Raw genomic sequence first — 26,044 nt, forward strand, 5'->3', positions numbered from 1 at the left:
GTGGGATGCTGCGAAACGTGTCGAAAAAAAATGTTTAACAACTCATTTAATACCGGCTGAAATTTTTTTGTGTATTGTTGACATTTAGTAGAATAAAAAAAAATTGTCAGCTGCGCCGTAGAGGGGGAAAAATACGTCAGCTGAACAGGCGGACTTGTAAAAAAAATTTAAAAGTAAAACTACTTTATGCCGATTGAAATTTTTTTAGATAATTTTGGACACATATGAAAATATAATAATGATGGTCAGCTGCGTTTATAGCGGTGGGAAGACCGTTGGCCGAAGCATTGAAAATTCCGCGCGCCACCGAGATGTATGAACGCAGAGATACATTCTTGCTTCGGCGTTTCGTACCCTCCCACAATCACACCCACCGCGGGTGCGTCAGCTGACGTTCACTTTCGTTATTCATCACATGTATAGTCAAGAATTTAACGGTATAAAAACGCAGTCCAAAATCGACCCCTGGCTCCCGGACTATAAAGTCAGTGAGCGTCGAACGAAAGTTTTTTTTTTTTGTTTTTTTTTTTGTTAAAGCGAAATAACTTATTTTAGTAAAAAAAAAATGTTGTCCGGTTGATTTCAGTTGATTACAAGAGGCTGTACATTTTAAGCCGCCATTTTTTTTGTTTTTTTTTTTTTTGAAAAAGATTTTGGTATATTCGTTTAAGCATGAATATTAATATGTAATTTATTTTACATAAGATAATAAATACTCTCAGTTTTTTGCAAAAAATGATTGAAAAGCTCGTTGTCTGGAGGAGGCCCCCCTTAATAGTAAATGCTAAAAAACTTATACTCAAAAAAAAAAAGAGGAATTCTTTGCAAGTGTTTGCCTCAAAATAGACAAGTGTCAACTATGTAATACACAAAAAACTACTAAAGATAAGCAACTTTTAGGAAATTTACAAAATAATTGAATACATTGACGATAGTTATACGCACACCAAACCACATATGACTGTTTGCTTGAATTTGCTTTCTTACCCTCAGGGAAGAGTTTCTTGCAATACACTTTGACTATGTACGTTTGTCGTAAAATTAGCGTTTGCGGATTTGCATGTTAGAATTGATGAAATTAAAAATGTAATTAAGTGAAAGCGGAAAATATATTCAACATTCAAAGACTTACCAGGATTGTTGCAACCCTCTTTCTGTTTAATTTCATCGTAGACATGCTCCTCTTTCAAAGGATCTTCGTACGGATTGTATACATTCGGATTGGTGAGATCGGCATTTAGATTCTTGGCCAGCATATCGTGTGAAAAATTCACCGAATACGAAGCAGCTATACATCGAAAACAAAATAGTGTACAAATATTAAATGCCATCACACCTCAATTGCTGTTCAAATTTATGCAACTCACATCCAGTGCTAGCATTTGAATTGTCTGCGTACATGCCACTACGATCCAAATTGTTGATTTTCGGTCGCATATTGTTGAGTAAACGCTGTTGTTGTTGGTCTTGATAGCCGTAAACGGGATTGTCGAAATTGTGACGATCTCCCATACCTTGACTGGTATCGCTAATGTACTGCACGTGCTGGATTTCAGTTTTCAAGTTAGAAACGCGTCGACGATAGTAAATGACGATCATAATGCAGCCGAATAGAATAAGAAAGATAAAGCAGCCCCAAATAATACCCAATTTATTGGCTGCGGAATTTCGATATGAAAAAAAAAAAATAAATATAAATTTTGTTATGAATTTATAACAAAAATTAATCAAATACACTAAGTGTGAATATATACTTACATCCAGCATTCGCTTCTTGTATGCGCTCCTCAGCCGCAAGCATATCACAATTTTTCCCCGCATATCCCTTGCGACACACACAACCGACTGCAATGTGACAGACGAAGTTCTGTGATGCACACTCGCATTGCGTGATACAGTGTTTGCCGTAGAAGCCCTCGGGACAGACTATCGATAAGTAAGTAATGCTACATATAAAAATATCTATGTAATATTTTTATTGCACAAAATTTACCTTCTTCACAACGCGTGCCCATCCAGCCAGCTTGACACACACAAAAGCCATCATTCTTGCGACAAGTGCCACCGTTTTGGCAACGACAATGTTGACCGCAATTCGGTCCGTAGTATTCATCGGGACAAGAAATGTTGCAATTGGCGCCAGTCCAACCGGGCAAACACAGACACTGACCGGAAACATGATTGCACTCACCGCCATTTTCGCAATGGCATTGGTTCTTACAACCAGGACCATAGTAACCGCTCGGGCAGGGGTGTTTACAAGTCAAACCAATGTAGCCGGCACGGCAGACAATCTCGCCGGTAATGTGGTCGCAGCTGGTATTGTCTAGCAAGAGCATAAACATACATATATTTAAATATGTATACATACGTACATACGCACATATGTATGTGCATGTATGTGTAGAAAAGAGTAGAAGTTAAACCGGTCTGTTCTGCATTTTTAATTGGGTTTGAAAATCATCAATCAGTTTGTGGCGATTCTCGCGATTCCGAAGACTATTCACACTCGGTCCATTCCGAAGTAAATTTTTATGTTAACGAATTTAGCTGCATTTACAGAGTATTTGAATATGTTGAATATGGGAAGCGTTTGGTTACCTTTCAAAGTTTCAAATGGATGCAATCTATACAGATTTTTCAAAGACTTTTGCTAGGGTCGCTCACCCAATATTAACAGCTAATCTCAATTTTTTGAGTGGTTAATTTCCTATTATAATAATAGACACTGTGCCGTTCAACTCGATAATGTGTCGCCTTATTATTTTGTTGCTTCGTCTGGTGGCGCCCAAATTTAGTTCAAACGAGGAAGTCAACGCCGACACAGAGGCGTATTTTGGAGAGTTCGACAAATCCTATTTTTGGAGGGGTTAAAAAAATGTAAGGACCGTTGGGGGAAGTGCATCTTTCTAAAAGGGAACTATGTTGAAAAAAATATATATACAGGGTTTGATTGAAAAGTAATGAGCCTTCCCGCGCGGAGCGTCTGCCAAGCGATCAACCGAATCGTCTGGTGGGGGAAAATGATCGTTGGACCTTCCCCTTCCACTAGAAACCGGTCCCAGGTCGCTGGCAACAGCGGTGCAGTCAACATCCCTCCACGCGTGAAAGTTGTTTTAAAAGTGTGTTAGGATTTTGCAGTGGCGAAAATGCAGCGATCGTTGGAGCAACGTTACTCGATCAAATTTTGCGTAAAGCTAAACAAAACGAGTACCGAAACCATTGGGCTACTCAAGGAGGCTTACGGGGACCAATCTCTGTCCAGTGCTCAGGTAAAATGGTGGCACAAGTCGTTCAAGGAAGGCCGAGAGGACGTCGAAGACGAACAGCGATCTGGAAGCCCTTCGACGACGCAAACAGACGAAGATGTGAAACGGGGTCGTGAATTTTTGAACATTGACCGTCGTGCTAGTCTACGTGAGATCAGTGAAGAGTTAAATTTAACTTATTACAATGTGCGGGAAATCGGCCCGACATCGTTAACAATTGGACCCTTTATCACGACAATGCGCCGGCGCACACCGCCTTCCTCTGCACCTCTGCATTGGCCAAGATGGGGGTTCCGATGCTTCCCCGCCCTCCCTACAGCCCAGACCTGTCCTCTCCGGACTTCTTCTTGTTCCCGCGCCTGAAAATAAAGCTGAGGGGAGGCGTTTCGACTTCACCGAGGCGATCCAAAAAAACTGTGACAGCCGAATTGAACGCGATTTCGGCGGATGAGTTTAAAAAATGTTTCCTGCAGTGGAAGAACCGCTACCAGCGGTGTATTGACGCTCAAGGGTCCTATTTTGAAGAATATTAGTTTTATAAGCCAAAAGGTTTAATAAAAATGCTTAAAAGTGCTCATTACTTTTCAATCAAACCCTGTAGACACTGTGCCGTTCAACTCGATAATGTATCGCCTTATTATTTTGTTGCTTCGTCTGGTGTCGCCCAAATTTAGTTCAAACGAGGAAGTTATAGCCGACACATAGGCGTATTTTGGAGAGTTCAACAAATCCTATTTTTTGGAGGGGTTAAAAAATCTTAAGGACCGTTGGGGGAAGTGTATCTTTCTAAAAGTGAACTATGTTGAAAAAAAAAATATTTTCCAAAAAATTGTGTCTTTACGGGTACTTATAGAACCCCCTCGTAAATAAAATTAAAAAAATAAATGAATGTAAATAAAATAAAAATTAAAAAAAAAATTGAAATATCTAATAAAAAAAATAAAATAATTCAGAACTCAAATTTTTAATTAAGTGTAAGATTCATTTTGATTTCGCTCAAATATTTCTGAATCAAAATGCAGCACAGACCGTAAAGTGTTTTTCGAATGAATAATTCCACTTACTTTGCGCCGACTCCGGGCAACGTTCTCTGCACCCAACACCGAAGAAACCATGCGCGCATGGCTCGGAGCAGTCAACACCAGTCCAACCAGCAGCGCAAATGCAGCGCCCACTATCTGGATCGCAGGAAGAGTTATTCAAGCATCTGCAAACTTGATCACAATTTTCACCATAATAGCCAGTTGGACAATTTGTTTCGCAATGTACACCTTTTTTGTTTTTGCATACGTTTCATATAATTTTTATGTCCACAATTACAACGTCAACGTCAACGTAAACGTAAACAACGCAAGTCAAATGAACGAACAATAAATACAGCAACATATTGAGCATAAATGGGGGAAATAAAGAATAAAAATTAACAAGAATAATAGGAGGTGTATTTTATAAGGTTTCGGTATGAAAGTATGTGTGTATGTATGTATGAATTAGGGAATGTATGAATACAGCGGGATGAGAAGGTGCCTTGATGAGAATGGGTGTTGATGAAATTGAAGATATGCCGTCCATTAGAAAGCCACGATGAGAGTTAAATGTTAAACTTTTCGACAAGTATTTGCAATTAAATAGTTCATATGAATTTTTCACATAATTTAATGGGTTAATGATGAGTCAAATGAACAATATTGAATTGTACTTGTATTATATGAAATATATTGGGTTGGGGAATAAGTTCATAGCGTTTTTATATATTATTTCATTTTACAACGATTTGTTTGCTGTTTGGCAAAGGGTAAGTATTCATTCGATAGAACTCTTTCTGCTCCGCAAAACTATGTTAACTGTATTTATGAGTCTTTATTAGTTTTGAGTCTTAGAAATGCAAAAAGCTGCCGAAGCAGTCCAGGATATTTGGGACGTGTATGGAGAAGATGTTATAAGCGAGTCGCGAATCTACAGCCAGTAAAATGGTTTGAAAAATTCAAAAAATGACACGTCCCGCAGCGGAAGGACTTCTGAATTCGATGAAGAATGTCTCAAGTCACTTTTGAAGGAGAACGGTCACCAAACCAGTCGTGAATTGGCGGAAGAAAAGAACTACGATCATAAAATGGTTCTCAATCATCTTCATTTATTGGGAGCCTGGGTGCCTCACGACCTCAACGAAAAAAAAGAAAGTCGCCTTCAAATTTCTTCTCAGCATCTCGCGCGCCATCGACCAACACGCGTCATAAAAAGAGCTTTTTGTACCGCATCGTCACGACAGATGAGAAATGGTGCCCATAAATCAATATGCAGCAATGAGAGGAGTGGATGGCTCCAGGAGATACGCCAAAGCCGAGTGTCAAACCGGATCTTCGTTCAAAGAAGATCCTGATAAGTGTTTGGTGGGACTGGGAGGGCATGGTGCACTAGGAAATGCTCGAAAAGAATGCCACGGTTAACAAGGAGCTTGCATTGCCCAGCTACACTGCGTAAATGAGGCTGTTCGACTGAAAAGAACTGATCGACATGGTCAAACCAGGTCCCCCAGCATGTGGCGTATTCTCCGGACCTTACACCGACCATCTTTTTCGCTCCCTGTCTAATTATATGAAAGGCGAAAGGGCGTTGACTTCGATAACAAAGAGATCCTTAAAAACTGGTTCAAAACTTCTTTGACACCAGACCAGGCGATTTTTGCAGGAACGGCATCAACAAATTGGTCGAGAGGTGGAAGGAGCTTGTAAACAGCAACGGGAAATATAGAATTGATTAACCGATTGATATAATTATTGTTTTTTGTTTCAAAAAACGTCTTCGGTAAAAATGCTACAAACTTATTCCCCAACCTAATAAATACAATAAAGTTCGATTAATATAATAAAACTTGTTTAAAAAAAAACAAAAAAAAAAGGTACCAAACCAAATGTTACTGTTGAAAGTCGTCAGCATATTAGGAAAATTAATAAAAATTTGTTTTCAAATATAATATTTTTAAAGGTGTCAGCCTTCAAAAAATGGCCTTCATATGGAAAATGGAAACAGATATAGCCGGTTCTGCTGAACCGATTTTGATGAAATAAAATTTAAATGACGTAGAATTGATGTCGTTATCGTGTGAAATACGATCATTCGGAAAAAAATGTAGTATTTTTTCGGACCGTTAAATTCAAAAAAGGGTCAAAAAACGGTTTTTCATCTTTGTCAACAACTTTTTTTTTAAGTTCGTAGTTCACACGTTCACGATCGACGTTCACACGATGTTCATACTGAACAAGAACTCTTTTGTCTTTCTGATTTCACAAAGGAAACCGTGACGCCAGCGACATACTTTTTTTTGGAAGACCACTTTTTGAAGGCTGATAACTTTTTGAACGAACCTCGCCTTGTATGACCAAAAAAAAATTTGTATTTTTCAACAATGAATCAAAAAATTAAATTCTGAAAGCAAAAATAAAAAATTTGTTTTCGTTTCTCTTTTACACGCTTTGAAAGAAACACCCAAAAAACACCCCTTCAAATGAGGCGAGGGCCTTAAGTTAATCTTAGGGTGTGAAAGGTAAATATTATAAATAAATGGAATATAGTTAAGATGAAGTCATAACGCGCACTTAAAATCACCAAATTGCAGGTACAATTGTTTACCTTTTCGTAGCCTTTGTGCAACATTTTGTATAATTTTAAGTTAACGCTTTGACCTCTTCTCAGATAGCCTTAAATTCGATGCGGTTGTAGTATGAAGGAGTGTGATCGGTTGTGAGTATGTATGCATGAATGAATGTGAATAACTAATGAGAGGAATTTTAGACGATGCAGCTGCTCCACCCACATAACGAGACACCTACCTCCCCAGCCCTGCTTGCAGACACATTTTCCCGTGGCCGAATCACAGGCGATCGTATTGCTGGCATCGCATTCGCATTGCAATTCACATCCGAGGCCAAACGTGAACGCCTCACATTTCTGATCACATTTTTCGCCAGTCCAGCCAGGTGCACAAGTGCATGTGCCGTTTTGCGGATTACAACCTGCATTATTTTTGCAATCACACTTGAATTTACAATTTTCACCATAATAGTTTAAGTCGCAAGGACGATCACATTTGATATTTCTCCAACCGGCAGTACAACTACATTGTCCCGTTTCGGGTGAGCAAGCGGCGCCATTCTCACAATCGCATTTTTGAGCGCAATCCTGTCCATAACGTCCCTCCGCACAACGCTCTTCGCATCTCTCACCTCGGAAACCCGGTGCGCATATGCAGGTACCATTGATCGGCGAACAACGCGCGAAATTTTCACAGTCACAATTCAATTCACAATTGGGTCCGTATTTAAGGAATGGGCATGGCCGATTGCATTGGGCACCACTCCAGCCATCCTTACAGTAGCACTTGCCAGACTCTGGATGACAGAGGTGCGTATTGACAGCATCGCAATCACAAGTGTTGTTACAATCATCGCCGTATTTATCGAAATCACAAATGCGTTCGCTGCAGTCATCGCCGCGCCAACCGGGCGCACATTGACAAGCGCCTGTCGCCTTGTCACAAATTGCGTCATTCTGACACTTGCATTTCTCCGTGCAATTCACGCCGTAAGTGTTGAATGGACACTCTTCATAGCAGAGCTCACCCAAATAGCCCGGCGGGCATTCGCATTTGCCCGTTATGTGATGACAGGGTCCACCTTTGAAGCACTCGCATTGTTCTTTACACTGCTTGCCAAAGAAGCCAACCGGACACTTATTGGCGCAAACATCGCCCGTCCAACCCTCGGGGCACAAGCAATTGCCACTCTTCGGATCACATTTACCGCCATTCTGACAACGACAATCTTGTTTGCATTGCATGCCATGTTTGCCGTCGGGGCATAGATCCTCACATCTTTGCAAATGAACACACAATAAAAAAAAACAACAAAACAAAATGTAAACAATTTAACAGGTAAACACTTTGGGGAGAAAAATTTGTATGCGAGTAGCCACGCATTATTAAATGGCTAGCCGAAATGCATAAGCACACATATGCAATGCATTTGTATATGTGTTAGTTAGTAACGCGAATTATTTCAATAGCAACCAACTTACAGTGGTCCCGTAAAGCCTGGCGCGCAATTGCATTCGCCCGAAATGTGATGGCAGCTGCCGCCATTCTCACAGCGACACTCCTCCATACACTTGGCACCGTAGCGATCTGGCGGGCATGTATCGCCACACTTCTCACCCATATATCCTTTGGCGCATTCGCAGTCACCAGTGGCCGGATCGCATGTGGCATTGTTCATGCAATCGCAGGGTTTGCTGCAATCGCGTCCCCAATAACCCGCTGGGCAATCTGTATTAGAATTTATGGTTGATTATTTAGTTGCATATGTAAGTATGTACACGTATTGTTGTTGTGCCTTAATTCTGAAGCGTATTGCTTTTGTTTGATATTTATTTAAAGCTGCAGTTTGTATCAGTCATTTACTAGTACAATTAAACATTCAGACAGCCATATTAGCGCTAGTTCACAGTTAATGTGCTGGACACGCACACTTTGAAAGCGAATTGTTAATTGCTTGACACCGAACTTTGGAAGGGGGTAGAAAGGGATCTTTAGGGGACGTAAAGGATTTGTACTCAAATGCGGTTAGCGTGAATGTAAGGCATGTGAAATGTTTTGGGTTGGAATAAAAAAAATGAGTTGCTTACAAAAAGCAAAAGCACGAAAAGCGAAAGCAAAAGCACAAAAAGCAAAATCAAAAGCACAAAAAGCAAAAGCAAAAGCACAAAAAGCGAAAGCAAAAGCACAAAAATCTAAAGTAATATCGAAACGAATAACAAATTATGTGCTAAAGCTAGGTGATACGGCAATAAAATACACTTTTGCTATAACAACACTAAGGAGTTGTCTTATTGGAAATGATTTGACCAACCAAGCACAAAGATCGTTACCGGAACGACGCGGATTTATATCCGGCCAAGGACTGTCACTTTAGCAACTTTCCCCGTACAACAACAACATCGCATTGAAAATGCTTTTCCAAAATACTTTTCCAGCTGTGACTTTTTGCAAATAGCTCAAATTAAATGTAATAAACTTATTGCAACGAAGTTGAAGCGAATGTACAGGGTGGGCCAAATAAGACCTACTAATGTTAAGCACAAATAACTTTTTTATTTTTTGACATATTTATTTTTCTCTTTTTGTAGGTTATAATTGAATTGTTGGAAATTTATTATGGAACCTTACAGTACGACACAACGCGTTAAAATTATCGAGTTCTTCTATTCTTGTCAACGATCAATTGTTTTAACGCAGCGTAAATATCGGCAACATTTTTTGATGTCGGATGAAGCGCATTTCCATTTAAATGGTTATGTCAACAAACAAAACTGTAGATTGTGGGGCTCTGAAAATCCAAGGGCAACACACCAACATCAGTTGCACCCATCTAAATGTACTGTTTGGTGCGGTGTTATGGCCACTAGAGTTATTGGTCCATATTTTTTCGAAAATGAGGATGAAACGACGGAATCGATTTCAGGAGCTTTTTATAGAACATTGATTGAAAACTTTTTGCGGCCTATCCTAGTTTGTGGCAGTATCCTAATTTGTGGTTTCAACAAGATGGAGTAACTGCGCATACTGCTAGGCAAATTTTTGGCGAACGTCTGATTTCCAAAATTTCAGATTTCCCTCGGTTACCTCGTTCGCCAGATTTGACAGCGGCCGACTTCTTTTTATGGGGATATTTAGAAGTCAAAGTGTATCTTAATAAACCAGAAACTATTAGACAGCTGAAGCAAAATATTCGCGACGAAATACTGAGCCTTCAACGAAAAACATTTCGTGGTGTTATGGAAAACGCGTTAAAAATAGCCAATCTTTGTATAGAAAAAAATGGTGGACATTTGTCTGATGTAATATTTCATACATAATTTCCATAAAATATATTCAATGTAAAAAAACAATTAACCAAAATAAATGATTATTGCAAAAGTTATTTGTGTTTAACACGAAAAGGTAAAAAGACAAGGGGCGCCAATCCCAGTCCGTTTTTTCTAACTCGAGTACCTACTAAAACTAAATGATTCTAAATTGATGATTCTTGTTTAAGGGGTTATACGCAGTTATGACTTTCAAAAAAATCGATTTTTTTTATTTCATTTTTGTAATGTACATATATTCAAAAGTATGCGCACGAAATTTGAAGTAGATCTAAGCAATACTTTCGGAGTTATACCTAAATATGTAGAGATGCCTCGGCACGTTTTGAGGTAGGTATTGAAACTTTAAACGTGTTTTTTTCAAAACGACATTTTTCAAGTCGGTGTACACGATATCTCGAAAACGGCTTGTTTGATCGGTCAACCGTTTTAACTCAATCTTTAAAGATACATTTTCTAGTAATTAATCGTTCCTTTTGTAAATCTGATACTTATTTTCCATTTTATAATCAATTTACGGCCAAATTTTAACGTAAAAATCGAAATCATTTCTTTTAAAAACTGCCATTTTGTGAAAATTCACTATTTTGATTAGCCGAACGATTAATTACTAGATAATCTAATATATTAATATAACAAAATTTGTTTGGTTTTTTGATTTCAGATAATCCAATCCTGAGTTACGATGTACACCGCAAATCGTCTTTTTTTAAAGGAGGTTCCAGAAATCGCCTGCAGCGTGCTCTATAATCAACATTTTCATAAATAAAAAATTTTGTTACGTTCTTGAAGGATGCTTTTATAACCGCCAAAAATTTTCAAATTAAAATATTCTGAAGTTTCTTCAGGATAAATCCTTGACAACCCGTCTTTTATTTGCTTCATAACTGCGTATAACCCCTTAAATTAGTTTTTTGTATACAGGGTGGTCCATATAATGTTTTTTGCAATCATATGTTATTTTTACAGTGGAAGCTCTTTGCAGCTGGATATGTTGGCAGAAAGTCCGTATCATATCTCCGCGGAACGAAATGCATCGCCTTACGCTTGAACAACGTAGAGCTCGAAAAATCATTTTCTGTGACGAAGCGCATTCTTATCTCGAAACGAATCCATCGAACAACCCACAAGAGATCGTCGAGAAGTAAATTCATCCTCAGCAAATGGCAGTTCGGTGCGGATTTTGGAGCTACAGAGGCATGATAAAAAATTTGTTGTAGCCGGAAATTAAAGACCTGTGCTTGGATGATTTTTGGTTGCAGCAGGAGCACGCGCCATGCCAAAATCGATATTTTTCGCACCAAGTTCGATAATCGTATTATCAGCCGTCTCGGCGATGTTAATGGGCCACCTCGGAGCAGCGATTTGACGCCGTTAAACTTTTTGCTGCGGAGTGTCGTTAAGAAATGATGTTATGCGAACAATTCATAAAAGATTCCTTAGGGCTAATATCAAACAAGTCAATCGTAAGATAGAGTCAGAAATCGTCAATAAGCTTTTGGAAAAGTTTCAAAACAGGTTCCGCTACTACTTAGCCGCCCCTTGAATGAAATCATGTGCCTTAAATTATGGGAATATTTGCTGTTTTGCACTAAACGGATAGTAATATTATTATATTTATTTTTGTAATTTTTAAAGAGAAACCACTACATACATAGATCACCCTAAACATGCATTGTAAAAAAATCGATTCAACGAAATGTGATGAAATTTTAAGAATTGTTGTTCATTTATTTTTGTACGTGAGCACTAAGGGTTGTTAAATTTCAAGGGCCGATGTTGAATGTGAACCACACCTAAACGTCAACGACACCGTTGGACTTTTTTCTTTGGGGTTATTTGTAAGAAAAGGTGTACGTCGATAAGCCAGCAACAATTCAAGAGGTAAAGGATGAGATAATTCAGCACATTAACGGCATAGAACCTCAATTATGCTTCAGCGTCATCGAAAATAGGGACCATCGGATGGAGGTGTGTCGCCGAGGCCATTTGGCCGATATTGTGTTCCACACGTAATTGAGCCATACCAATATTATCATAATAAAGAGAAATGGCAATAATTTCCTAAAAAAATTGTATTTTATTCAAAATCAACACCGGCCCTTGAAACTTAACCACACTTTATAACACATGTGCTCAAAAGTCCCAGGCCTAACACATATATGGCACTCGCTTTTTTGCATTCACCTCTTTTTAAGTTAGTACTAACCTTAAAAAGACAGCTGCTAAAATTTCAGGATATTGTATTCATTAATTCCTGAGTTATTGCGCTAAGAGTGACGCTACTTTTGTTATTTTCAAAACAATTAATCAAAAAGAATTTCGTGTTTTAAAATAATACTTTTATACTGCTTCTTGATGGAAAAATATATCGTTCAAGCGAATCAATGGCTTGAGGAGTGTTATGGGGACTCCGCTGCATCAGAAGCAATCACAAAACGATGGTTTGCTGACTTCAAAAGTGGTCGTAGAGACACCAATGATGCACAACGCAGTGGACGTCCAAATGAGGCGGTAATACCAGAAAACATCAAAAAAATTTACAAAACGTTTTGAATGATCGAAAAGTGAAGTTGCGTAAGTTAGCTGACATCGTAAAGATATCAAAAGAATGTGTTGGCTTTATATTGCAGGAACATTTTACCAGGAGAAAACTCTGTTCAAAGTGGGTGACGCGTTTGCTCACTGTTGACCAAAAACAAGAACGTATTGATGATTCTGAGCAGTGTTTGGCCATGTTTAAACGTAATAAACCGTAATTTTCGAGTCGATATGTAACAATGGATGAACCATCACTTCACTTCGGAATCAAATCGATCGCCATCTGAGTGGACAGCAATTGGTGAACTGGCAATCGGGTGGTAAGGTTACGGCTTCGGTATTTTGGGATGTGTCGGTGTAATATTTATCGACTATCTGGAGAAGAGAAATACCATCAACCATGAATATTATATAGGCGTTATTGGAGCTTTTGACGGTCGAAATCGGAAAGAAACGTCCGCATATGGCAAGAAAAAAATGTTATTTCGTGAAGACGACGCATCGTGTAACAAGTCAATCAGCACAATAGCGAAAATACATGATTTGGCTCCCAGCACCTACTGCTTGTTCACAGACCTAAAAAAATGCTCGCCGGTAAAAAGTTTCGCTCGAATGAAGAGGTTATCGCTGAAACTAAGGCCTATTTTGAAGCAAAAGATGAATCGTTCCACTAAAATGGTATTGAAATGTTAGAGCAGCGCTGGAATGATTGCGTTGTTCTTGATGCAAATTATGTTGATGAATAAAGCTAATTTCGAACAAAAAAAAACGCGTTTTCTTTGTTAGGTCCGGGACTTTTCAGGTATGGTTAATATATGATATAATATAGGTTTTTAAAATTGAAACTGTGAGGATTTGCATTAAACTTATAGTGAGTTTCTATAACAAAACTTTTAAAAGAAGACAAACAAATACCTCAAAGAAGAGTTTGCGAAATGTTTAATTCTGTTACAACAATAACGAATCTAAAATTTCCCGCGATTAACTTCATAAGCACAAACTTTTATTTTCCTTAAATCGTTAAGCCAATTTTTTAGAAAAAATTTAACGCCTTTCTGTTCTGATTTTGGCACAAAAAAGAAGTTTCTATTAAGAAAAAATTATTCTAGTTTCAAAAAAAGCGTCGATTTAGAAAAAATAATAATAAGTGGACCCAATGATTTATTTGGCATAGAGAAAAATTACCAAAGATTAATTTGGGATACTTTTGATAATTCCTGCGGTCAGTATTACTGCTGCAAAATAAGTTTCTGAACTAGATTTGTATACAAAAAAATAATACTAATATAATAAAGAAATTCTGGATTCAAATTATTCGGTGAAAACATATCCATCGACATTAATAATAAAAAATATATGTCACGAAGTGTAATCGAAATAATTTGAAAAAAAAACGCCAATAAACGAAAACATGACAAATCCAAAGCAAAAGCAAAAACGAAAAAAAAAACACAACAACAAAAGCAACAGTAGACTATTTGGACAAAATACAAATATACGATATGCAAAAACTTGTTATATATGTATGTAAGTATGTGAAAATGTAACGAACTTATGTCGCACGTCTCGCCACCCCAGCCTTGTTCGCATTTGCACTTCTCCGGTGCAATACATTTGCCATGCTCGCATTTTTTACTGCATTCGGGAACGCAACCATCGCCATTCAGATTTTCTGTGTAGCCATCTGGAATTGTAAAAAAATTTTAGTATGCATTTGAAATCCAGCAATTAAAAGTTTTGGTGAACAACTAAAAAGTTGCTCCTACTATTGAAATTTTAAAATTCAATTATTTTTTATATAAGATTTACTATATAAATTTTAAAGAATATATGTATAACAAAAACGACCGCCGTAACCAAATGGCTTGTGTGTGACTATCATTCAGTAGGGCTCGGGTTCAACACCCCTGTATAGTGGACATGAAACACCAAATGATAGAAAAGGTTTTTTTAATAGCGGTTGCCCCACGGCAGGCACTGGCAAACCCTCGAAGTGTATTTCTGCCATGAAAAACCATTAAAAAAAAGGCACCGTCTAGATATTTTTCACTACTGACATATAGGCGTCACATTTGAAATATCCGTATATTTACCACTTCAAAACTTGTAGCAAATTAAAAACTGTAACGCGGCCGCCATAGCCGAATGGGTTGGTACGTGAATACCATTCGGAATTCAGAGAGAACGTAGGTTCTAATCTGACCAGTAGATTCGAATCGAGAAAGACCAAAAGGAAGAAAAAGTGTTTTCTAATAGCAGTCGCCCCTCGGCAGGCAGGCCATCACTAGCGACACATTTTTCCCTCTCACAGGCAATTTGTGCATGCCGCGCCAAAAAAATTGGCCGTCTTTGGCCGCAAACCAATCATCGAGCCATTTTTTGGCTGCTTCGTGAGAATTGAAGCGCCGCTCAGAAAATGCGTGGCCCATCGATGCAAACAAATGATAGTCGAATGGCGCCAAGTCTGGTGAGTAGGCCGCATGCACCAGCAGTTCCCAATCATACGTCTCCACCAATTCCCGGGTCGCTCTTGTTCGATGTGTCGGTGCATTGTCATCAAGAAAGATTATTTTGTGACGCCGATCGGCATATTCGGCGTTTTCGGTGTATAGCGCTGTTCAAATCGGCCAATTGTCGTTGGTAGCGTGCACCGTCAACTGTTTCACCTGGTTTTAATAACTCGTACCAAATCATACCACGCTGATCCCAGAAAACACACAGCATTGCCTTGCGGCCGAAGCGATTTGGCTGGGCCGTTGTTTTTGGCTTGCGGCCGGGCGGACCATACGATCATTTACGCTTGGGATTGGAGAAATACACCCATTTTTCATCACCCGTAACGATTCGATGCAAAAAAGACTTATTTTGACCACTTTTGAAGTGGGAGAGCAGCATTTCACAAGTGGTTTTTCGGTTCTCAACGATGTCCGCAAATCGTAGTTTGAAGGCACGAAATTCGACATTTTTAAAAGCGACAAAAATGCATTGTTGTATGAAACGTAACAAACATTGAACTGAATATTGTTGACAGATGACAGGCGAAAAAAACAATACATTTGGGAAGGTTTAAAAATACTCCTAGCTGAGAAAGTCTCATTTTATAGGTATAAACCGCCTTGAAAAACTCCTCATAAAAACTATCTGCCGTTCGGAATCGGCTTGAAATTGCAGGTCCCTCCATTTGTGGAACAACATCAAGACGCACGCCACAAATAGGATAGGAAGGAGCTCGGCCAAACATTCAACATAAATGTATGCGCCAATTATATATATTATATATAAGTTTTTTTATGAAATATGATGCGCCTACCGGCTGCGCGTTTGATTGTTTGCAATTATTCTTGAATACTTCGAATTTGTTTATTTCTACTGGCAAGTAAAAAAATATTAAATAATTTTTGATGCGTGGTTAAATTGAGTAGACTATAAATAAAAGAAAAACATGTTTTTTCGAAATAAATTAAATTTACGATTTCGAAGATCGGTTTTCCAGTTGAACGGCGAGTTTTACGATTAAGTGTTTGAGCCACTGCACATATAAAAAGAGATCAGATTGGAGGTACTTTTTCCAATAGGGTTTTTTCATAGATCACGCGTGACTATTGTCAAACTAAATACATAGTTTTTTCTGTATGCATTGACATTTCATCATGGTAAGATTTACTACAACAACATTCACAAATCGTAAAACTGTACTACGAAAATCGACGCTCTGTGAAAAGAGTTCATCGCGCGCTTAGGGCAACTTATGGTGTACATAACCGTCCTACCGAACGCACTATTCGACAAACCATCGGCAAAATTGAGAATCATTTTACATTATTGGATGATACGCCACCAATTACACCACGTACAGCCAGAAGTGAAAAGAATATTGCGACTGATAAGAGAGTTTTGCCGAAGCGCCGAAAGAATTGATTCGGCGCCGATCTCAACAACTTGACCTATCTTATGGCACTACTTGAACGATTTTGGTTTGAAAGCGTATAAAAGACAGCTAGTCCAAGATTTGAAGATGGCCGATCTTCCAAGAGTCATAATTACAGTCGTTTGACTCTTAAAAACTCGTCGAAAGTCCGCCATTTGTTACCTGAATTTTGTTCAGCGATGAGGCCCATTTTCGGCTTAATGGTTACGTCAATAAGCAAAATTGGCATATTTGGGCTGAAGAGCAGCCCGAAGCCATTCAAGAACAGGCATTACATCTATTAAGAATAATCGTTTGGTGCGGCCTATGGGCTGGAGGAATCGTCGGCCCATACATATTTCTTCAAAGACGAGGCTAGCGCCAATGTAACAGTGAATGGCGAACGCTAGCGCGCCATGGTAAAATACTTTTTGATACCAGAAATCGAAGCTCGTGATCTCCGCCACCAACAAGAAGTTCCAAACAAAATGGCGCTACTTGCCATACAGCCCGTAATACAATGGATTTATTGCGTCGTCGTTTCGGTGAGCAATTTATCTCTTGTCTCGGACCAGTGGATTGTCCACCAAGATCGGGTGATATCACACTTTTGGACATTTATTTGTGACCGCATGTAAAATATAAATTCATTGTGGATAAACCAGTTTGGATTGAGGCATTGGAAGCCAACATTTCAAAAGTTATTCACGAGATACAGACCGAAGTGCTCCAGCAAGTCGCGAGTCATTCAAAATTGGTGTTTACGGATGGCCGAAGTATGGCGCATTTGCGGCCAATATTTCAAAGGGATTATCTTTCAAAAATGAATGTTATGAATGATTCTACACAAACAAAATAAAGATTGCCCAATCAATTCGAATTTTCGTTGCTTTATCTCAATTTAAAATCCGATACCTCTAAATTGATCACCCTTTCGCACTCATTTTTATACTGACCACAACAAGCGCGCACAATACGGGTTTTCATAAGCGTACGCGTCTTATTCACAGTTCGGTGTTTTATTTGATATGATGAGCAACGCGGTGGCACATTGAGACACCAGACAGTTTGGCGTTCCTGATATGATTGCAGTTCGGTGGTGGTGACCTCAACGGGATAACTAGAAAAATTGTAATTTTTGTTAGTTTTTATTTATAAATACACATTTACATATATCGTTCAATACTCACTTCTCACGTTTTTTACAAACATTTGGGCCCTCCAGTCCATCAGATAAGTTGACCAGCAAATCTTCTGACAAAACGACGCTTACTCCACATAGAACGATGAGAAGAGATAATAATTTGCAATATGTTGTTGCTATCGATGGCATTTTGCCTTGAGCTTAGCGGATACGCAGCAGGTTTTATGAAGAGAACGAAGAGTGCAGTAGATACTATATTATGTATGTATGTATGTAGAAATGTTAACTAGTAGTAAAGTGATAAAAGAACAAACAATAAAATGCAATTGCTTTCAATGATTAAATTATTCCACTCATAGTTCCAAGTTCCCAATGTTTATGTGGCTGCTGATTCAGTGGGTACAGGCGCAATGTGGAGAAGACCATTTATTTAACTGCAACAAATAAAAGTAAACAAAATGAGATTAAAATGCATGTGAATATGAATAATAATTTATGATTAAACATATTTTCTTATTCGTTTGTTTGTATGGATATTTTATGCAAAGTTCACATTAATGGGATTTTTTTTTAGCACAAGAGATCTGGCAGTCAGCAGCTAAAAAAGAGACTAATTTGGGTTTTCGTGTGAGTTCACTAAATAATACAGAGCTTTGAATCTTTCGTTTAGAAGTATTTTTTAAGCCCAATAGTTCGGCAGAGTACTTTAGGCCCGTCACAATGGGTCCGTTGCCTCTCTTGCGACAACGTATTCGACTGACAGCTAAATAGATTATGGGGTTAAAGGTAGTCAGAATTTTCAAAAAATTTGATTTTTTTTGCATTTTCTTAAGGTATAATATCTTAAAAATATTGTGTGAAAACTTGAAGTGAATCCAATAAATACTTTTCGACAACTAACAAAGAGCGCGCGGGCGCTCCGAAATCGATAGCAAAACTTAAGGGGACAGATACCAGTAAAATTTCGAAAAACATTTTTTTTTTTCATAATATGTTGATATAATCCTTTAGGAATATGTAAAAAAATTTTTTAGAACGTAAATTTAAGTATTTCTTATATTATAGATCTTCAACCGTGACGACTCTATTCTTTGCGTTCGAGCGCTGGGAGAGGTATAGTTACTTTGTATTCAAACTTTAGACGCGTTTTTCTCAAAACTATATTTTTCGAATTGGCGTACACGATAACACGGAAAGTTATTGACCGATCTCCCTGAAATTTTGCACACATCTTTTTTATGATATTACTTGCTATGTGTTTCAAGTTTTTGAAAACTTTTGGAAAAAATAATTTTTTCGAAGCACAAATATGTAGTAGGAAAATTCGCCCAAAATAAATTTTTTTTTAAGCATTTCATTCCGCGAATTTTTTTTTTTTTATTCATTTATTGCTAATTCATATAGAAATTATGACATTAGTAAAAACAAAAAATTTTTGGTTTTTGTACATCCGCCATTTTAAATGATTAAAATAAAAAAAAATTAAATATTTTATATTATTTTAATGTATAAATAAACTGTATGCCAGTTTTGAAAAAAATATATTGACTTCTTCATTTTAAATAATTTTAATGAAAATTAGGGAAAATATAGCCATTTACAGGAATCTGTCCACTTAAATGAGTTTTTTCTCAAAACTATGTTTTTTGAACTGGTGATCACTGTAACTTAAAATCCGCTTGGTAGATTTCAATAAAATTTATACTGCTTTTGAAAAACATAAAAAACTCGTGCCTGATCGAAGGATTAGATTATCTATTAATAAAATTTCTAATTTCTCTTGTCCGATTGATTTTAGATGAATTAATGAATGAAAGCACTTGTGATGATCACCGCAAGGCACTTCTGGAAAAACGAACTCCACACAATCAGCGATAACTTTTACAATTACTAATCTTGGTTTTCGAAATTTGTCTGAAGTCAAGTCGAAAAATGATGTATAATGCCATGTTTTTATTTTTTCTAAAATAAAGCAATTGATTAGCAAAAAAAAACCGCCTAACCCCTTATGTGTTTTTGAGGCAACTTTCTACTTTTGCCGTACCGCAACTCCGACGTAAATGACAACTGTTCAAAAACGAACAATTTGTATCGCTCAAATTTTTATCAGTGGTGTGTTTTATTATATCAAATTAAATACAAAAACTTAATGGAATTTAAATTAATTAGTCAATTTAAATGCAAGCTTATATTTTCGATAAAAGTTTGAAATATTATCGAAAAATCGTCCGAAAAATGTATGTGCCCCGCGATATGGAAGTTTTGGTTGTTGTTGTTGTAACAGCATAAACATTCCCCATACTAACACACAGGGAATGCTGCTAGAGTGACAGTCCTTGGCCGAATATAAATCCGGGTCGTTTCGGTAACGTAGAACTGAATGTCGTGGAAACGTGGAAGTTGTGGTAGCTGCCTCACTGCCAAAAACTATGATAAAGGGTGTTTTTTTTAGAGGCTAGGTTTTCAAGATGAAATAAAACGTATATAATTTAATGTTATGGCCAAGAATTTAGCTTTATTATAAAGATAAAGGTTTGCCATTATGTTTTAAAAATGATTTCGGGCAAGTGGCCGCCGCGGCTGGCTCGAATAAATTCCAGCCGAGAGGCCCAATTTTCGACCACTTTTTGCAGCAATTGGGGCCGTACGCCAGCAATAACGCGCCGAATATTCTCTTCCAAGACGTCAATCGTCTCGGGCTTATCTGCGTCGACAAGCGACTTCACATAGCCCCACAAGAAATAGTCCAGCGGTGTTATATCGCACGATCTTGGAGGCCACGCCACAGGCCCACGGCGCGAGATAATGCGCTCACCAAAAGTTTCCTTCAATAAATCGATTGTTGCGTTGGCTGTATGGCATGTAGCGCCGTCTTGTTGCGACCAAAGGTCGTCCATATCAACATCGTCCAATTCAGGCACGAAAAAGTCATTAATCATGGCTCTATAGCGCTCTCCATTGACTGTAACATTATGGCCGGCTTCATTTTTAAAGAAATATGGACCAATGATTCCCTCTGCCCATAGAGCACACGAAACAGTGACTTTTTGAGGATGTAACGGCGTCTCAGCAATGGCTTGTGGATTATGTTCACTCCAAATGCGACAATTTTGCTTATTGACATACCCATTCAACCAAAAGTGAGCTTCATCGCTGAAAAAAATTTTTCGACTTTAAACTTTCTTAACAAAACACGAATTTTTATGATAAAATTCAATGAATTGCAAGCGTTGTTCAGGTGTAAGTCTATTCATTATGAAATGGCAAACCAAACTGAGCATAAATCAAGTGACAGCTGTCAAAAAGACCATCTACGAAAAAAGTAGTGCCAACTTGAAAACCTAACCTCTAAGAAAAACACCCTTTACTATATTTTCTTTTAAAACCATCTTTCGCTCCAATAAACATTAGTTTTATATACTCGTATATTTAACAACCATTAAAAAAACTGTTTGCACAACGAAATGTAATATTTGCTTTGTGCCGATTTTCACAGGGAAACATTTTGTACATGGGCGAAGGACGGACGGGGAAGAGAGGGGGGATTTTTTCTCCCGTACAAGCGACACGCTTGGTGTCAAAACTCAAACTCAGAGTTGGTTGCAAAACAATTTTTGACGGTTGCTTCATTCATTTTTTTCTTTTGAGGGGTTAGAAAGTTCTGAGTTCTGTGTTGGTTTTCAGTCTAATAGAAGAAATCAACGATGTCAAACAGCAGAACGGCGCTTGAGAAATACAGGATGATTTTTGCTAGTAAAGTAGGTATGATTTAAAAAACTTAAGGGACATGTTGAATTCTATTTTTTTCATTTCTGGATACTCAAGTTAATTTGAAGTTAAGAATTTATATACCTTGTGTTGAACTGAAAAATCGAAAAATTTGTATAGCATATTCTAAAAGTACATCACCGTGGAAGTACAGACCGTGGAAGCGTGCGACCTAATCCATAAATGAAGTGCACGCAAAACTTTAGACGCGAATATCTCGAAGTCGTGTTTTTTGGAAATTTCCGTCGCGGTGATCATTATTTATCAAAACCTATTTCACCGATTTGCATAAACATTTTTTTTAATTATTCGAAGTTACAACCTCGTGAATTTGATCGGTTCACTCTTTATAAATATTTGCATAGTTCGCTGGAATTAATTTTTTTTAATTTTTCAATCTCTCAAAAATCGTTTTTTTTTTGGTGCAACGCGGGTTTCATATCGAGAAAATTTTTTTTTGGGTAAATAAACCGTTGAGATTCATTAAAAAACATTTTTCTACAATAATCATTTAATTTTTTTTATTTGAATTGAGCTGTTTATGCGCTACCGTGATCATCGCAAGCCTCTTCTAAAAAACGGCGTTTCGGGGGAGGGGCGATGTCAACAATAAACAATAACATTTTTTAAAATAAAAATGTATTCTTTGAGAGTTACCCTTTAGTATGATATATGCCGCATTTGAATAAAAGTTCTAAAACATATTTAAAAAAAATTGTAACAATCGTCAATTTTTTCGGGCTCACAAGGTATATAACCCCTTAAGGGGGTCTTCTGGTCTCGAGGCCCTGAAATGAAGGGTTTTTTTGGGGATTGATTGTGACAAATCCTGTGAATATTTAAAAAAAAATTTTTTTTATTTTAAAGGTACATGTCTTGGCTTTTAAAAAATGGTTTTGACTTTGAAAAAAATTAACACCCGCGACCTTGAAATGGCGCTGAAGACGTCCACCTCCAAACGAAACAGGTCTCCATTTTGGTCACGGTTTTTCCACCTGGGTAATCAGAAAGCAAAAATTAGATATGCGTTGTCTTCAGAGTTGCCCTGGTTAAGTTTTCCCGTGACAGATTTTTTTTTTTAAATTTTTTTCAAAAGTTATGCAACAATTTGCAAAAAAAAATTTTTTTTGCTCATTTTTTGAACTTTAAAAGGTTATAAAAATGGAATGAAAAAAAATTTCAAAAATCGTACACGGGGAAACTTAGCGGTAAGTTTTCCGAACCTTTTAAGACCAAAACCATTGAAATCGGAGTATAACTACTATGAAAAGTGTGACCAAAATGCTTAAAAAACACGATTTTCGGGGAAACGCGTTTAAAGATAAAGTTTATGATAAAACGGCCGGAGGAGCGTACACTTCGGTGCCCAGAAAAATGTGAAAAAATGCGATTTTCAAAAAATCCTTTCTGTGGCGTATTCTCGCATACACATACAACAAAATTATGCAAAAAAAAAAAAATCGATTTTTTTTTCGCTGGAGACCAGAAGACCCCCTTAAGTATTTATATATGAAGTATATTTAATAATTTTTTTTGTATTCAAATACATTTGTCGATGTTCTCCGCCTTACATTTTCACGGATCCGAACCAGCCAGCATCTTCTGAAGAGGTAAACGTCAAAAGTGACGAATGTTCCCGAAAACAAATAAAAATAAATTTTTTAATGAAAAAAATTAAGTCCCAATCACAATGGCAGAAATGGCCATTTAGTCGCATGAAAATAAAACAATTGGCACAAAATATCACGTACGAGAACACTGCTACTGATTCCCTGCTTGGCTACACGTGGAATGTGCGTGCAGCTAGAAAGAAGGGAAAAAGTGCCGATGAATAATATTTTCAAAAAGAAAGAGTGCTTTTACTACACTCAGCCGAGTGTAGGTAAGCATTTGTACAAAATACAAAAAACAAACACTGATTTTGTTTTTGTTTGTAAGGCATTTATAAAAAATGCAAGTAAAAATTTGTAAATTATCGTACGAGTAGGTATAGTATTTACATAATTAATAAACTTTTCGTAGCTCACAAAACCAATTCAAGCAATCATTTGTCTCATTCTCACACATTATTTATTCAAATCTGTGTACTAGAGGTGCATGCTAAATAAAAATTAAAAAAATAAAACAATTATTACATGATTTTGTTTATATTCCGGACGTGACTTGAAAACTGTATCCGAGTCCATTTACATAAATAATTTTGTACTATTATGTCAGCTTTGGCCGAAAATGAGATCAAAGCTGGCTTTATACATTTTTTTGGTAGCATTAATTCTTTTCAAAAGAAACTATGCTCAGCTGGTTCTCAGATGACTAGCTTTTTATGCCGAAACTAAATCCGAAAATTTGTGATTGACTAACAAACGACATGATTATTATTAAGGTTTGCTCACTTGTGACATTAGAATTCTGGCACTCCCTTTCAAAAGGTCGTATTTAAGAAGGGCGAAGAAAATGGATAAATTAAATACCTTTTTGGTAAAAACGCAAAAGCAAAAAATGTTTTGTTTATACTTAAATTGTAAATGATACAAACGGAAATTGCTAGGAATTAATATATTTATTAATTAATAAATTAATTTTTATATTCAAAACTGATCACGAAGTTGGGTAGTTTCGCCAATATGACGCTATTATGATATGTTACCTAAGTATTATGACCCTAATGAATACTTCCATAGAAGCGGATTCATTAAATTTAGTTGACTACTCGTAAAAACAATTTTTTCCTTACTCACGCCTTACTTTACTATGCTTTGCCAACGTAAGTTTGGAGTTTTGACCCCCAAGTCTTGATTATTCATTCCTAACATTTTTGCATTGCTAAATGGATAGTATCATACTATCGCAACCTATATTTGAATGCATTGGGCTCAGATTGTCTAAATTTTTATCTTCCACACGCATTGTTCCAATAAGATTCTCTGTGATAGCCTGATTTAAGCCGCATATCAGGACATACTCAACATTGTTTTGGTCCATACCGAGCAAGTTCTTGCTCATAGCACATCCTTTTAAAAATGAAATGTTTTTCATATAAATTTTATTTTCTCCAAAAATTCTAGAGTAGCAACCCATGATGGAAAGAATAATGAGATGGCGCCTATCGTTGTCCCGTTACTTTGCTCTCAGCGAATTTGACAACGAGTTACGTGATTTTAGCTCCAGTATGGTCAGATTACCATTTTCGTAACTTGATTTAGCATTTTTTTTTTGTTATTTAGACTCAGGGTTTTAGTTCTTTCTTCATGACATTTTTCTAGCCTGTTCTAATTAAAATGTAATGTTTATAACTTTGTAAAATATACATTTTTTTAAATTAGTTCAATAATTCACTCAGTTTTATTTAGCTTTACTTTTCTTAACATCTGGTCGCATTGCCCGCGATTGCAGGTGTTGTTGGTGTTCTTCTGCTTTAGGCAGTCAAATCTCTCTCTCGCTACTGCAGTGTTGCCTAGCTTTGGATATAAAAACGCACTAAAATGCCCATTCAAAGAAAATAACACAACAAATTTTTATTGAATCACCTAAAGAACTTTGTATGTGTGACAAATTGTCTTTAGAATGTGCGTTTTTTTTAATAAATGTGTTATAGATATGTACAATTTAATTTATGAGTTTCTTGTTAAGAACACGACCTGCTATATTTGAGGTTATGGTACTGAGGTTACCTAGATAAGGTACTCTTTTTGTAAAAATGTCAGTATGGTTTCTTTAGTATTTTCTGGTATTTTTTTGCTTATTTTTACTTTGAATACACCTCTTAATGCGCTATGTCCCACTAAGAATTGATCACCGGAAGAAAAGATTACACTTCTATGGTTTTAATTCGCATTTAGTAAGTTCAAACGCTTTTTAAGGGGTTATACGCAGTTATGAAGCAAATAAAAGACGGGTTGTCAAGGATTTATCCTGAAGAAACTTCAGAATATTTTAATTTGAAAATTTTTGGCGGTTATAAAAGCATCCTTCAAGAACGTAACAAAATTTTTTATAGAGCGCGCTGCAGGCGATTTCTGGAACCTCCTTTAAAAAAGACGATTTACGGTGTACATCGTAACTCAGGATTGGATTATCTGAAATCAAAAAACCAAACAAATTTTGTTAATATATTAGATTATCTAGTAATTAATCGTTCGGCTAATCAAAATAGTGAATTTTCACAAAATGGCAGCTTTTAAAAGAAATGATTTCGATTTTTACGTTAAAATTTGGCCGTAAATTGATTATAAAATGGAAAATAAGTATCAGATTTACAAAAGGAACGATTAATTGCTAGAAAATGTATCTTTAAAGATTGAGTTAAAACGGTTGACCGATCAAACAAGCCGTTTTCGAGATATCGTGTACACCGACTTGAAAAATGCCGTTTTCAAAAAAACACGTTTAAAGTTTCAATACCTACCTTAAAACGTGCCGAGGCATCTCTACATATTTAGGTTTAACCCCGAAAGTATTGCTTAGATCTACTTCAAATTTCGTGCGTATACTTTTGAA

At 37.0% G+C, this 26,044-nt stretch overlaps 1 protein-coding gene across 8 annotated transcripts in view; it reads right to left on the bottom strand.

Annotated features, from left to right (window-relative positions):
- The window catches only part of LOC128861515 (protein draper), an 86,487-nt gene that overhangs the window by 5,485 nt on the left and 54,958 nt on the right, over positions 1-26,044 (bottom strand). For 5 of the 8 annotated variants that reach the window (XM_054099701.1, XM_054099700.1, XM_054099699.1 and 2 more), the window contains 11 exons: positions 17,826-18,213; positions 17,592-17,755; positions 14,281-14,412; positions 8,343-8,589; positions 7,100-8,139; positions 4,334-4,540; positions 1,994-2,326; positions 1,759-1,926; positions 1,368-1,658; positions 1,133-1,288; positions 988-1,020 (listed from right to left, as the gene is read on the bottom strand). In XM_054099701.1, coding sequence (XP_053955676.1) covers positions 988-1,020; positions 1,133-1,288; positions 1,368-1,658; positions 1,759-1,926; positions 1,994-2,326; positions 4,334-4,540; positions 7,100-8,139; positions 8,343-8,589; positions 14,281-14,412; positions 17,592-17,755; positions 17,826-17,968 — 2,914 coding nt within the window. In that variant the 5' untranslated portion in view covers positions 17,969-18,213. The remainder of the gene's footprint in view (positions 1-987; positions 1,021-1,132; positions 1,289-1,367; positions 1,659-1,758; positions 1,927-1,993; positions 2,327-4,333; positions 4,541-7,099; positions 8,140-8,342; positions 8,590-14,280; positions 14,413-17,591; positions 17,756-17,825; positions 18,214-26,044) is intronic. The other 3 variants (XM_054099702.1, XM_054099703.1, XM_054099704.1) reach the window with 3 other exon arrangements.

This window comes from Anastrepha ludens, chromosome 4, assembly GCF_028408465.1.
Source record: "Anastrepha ludens isolate Willacy chromosome 4, idAnaLude1.1, whole genome shotgun sequence".
NCBI classification, from domain to species: domain Eukaryota; kingdom Metazoa; phylum Arthropoda; class Insecta; order Diptera; family Tephritidae; genus Anastrepha; species Anastrepha ludens.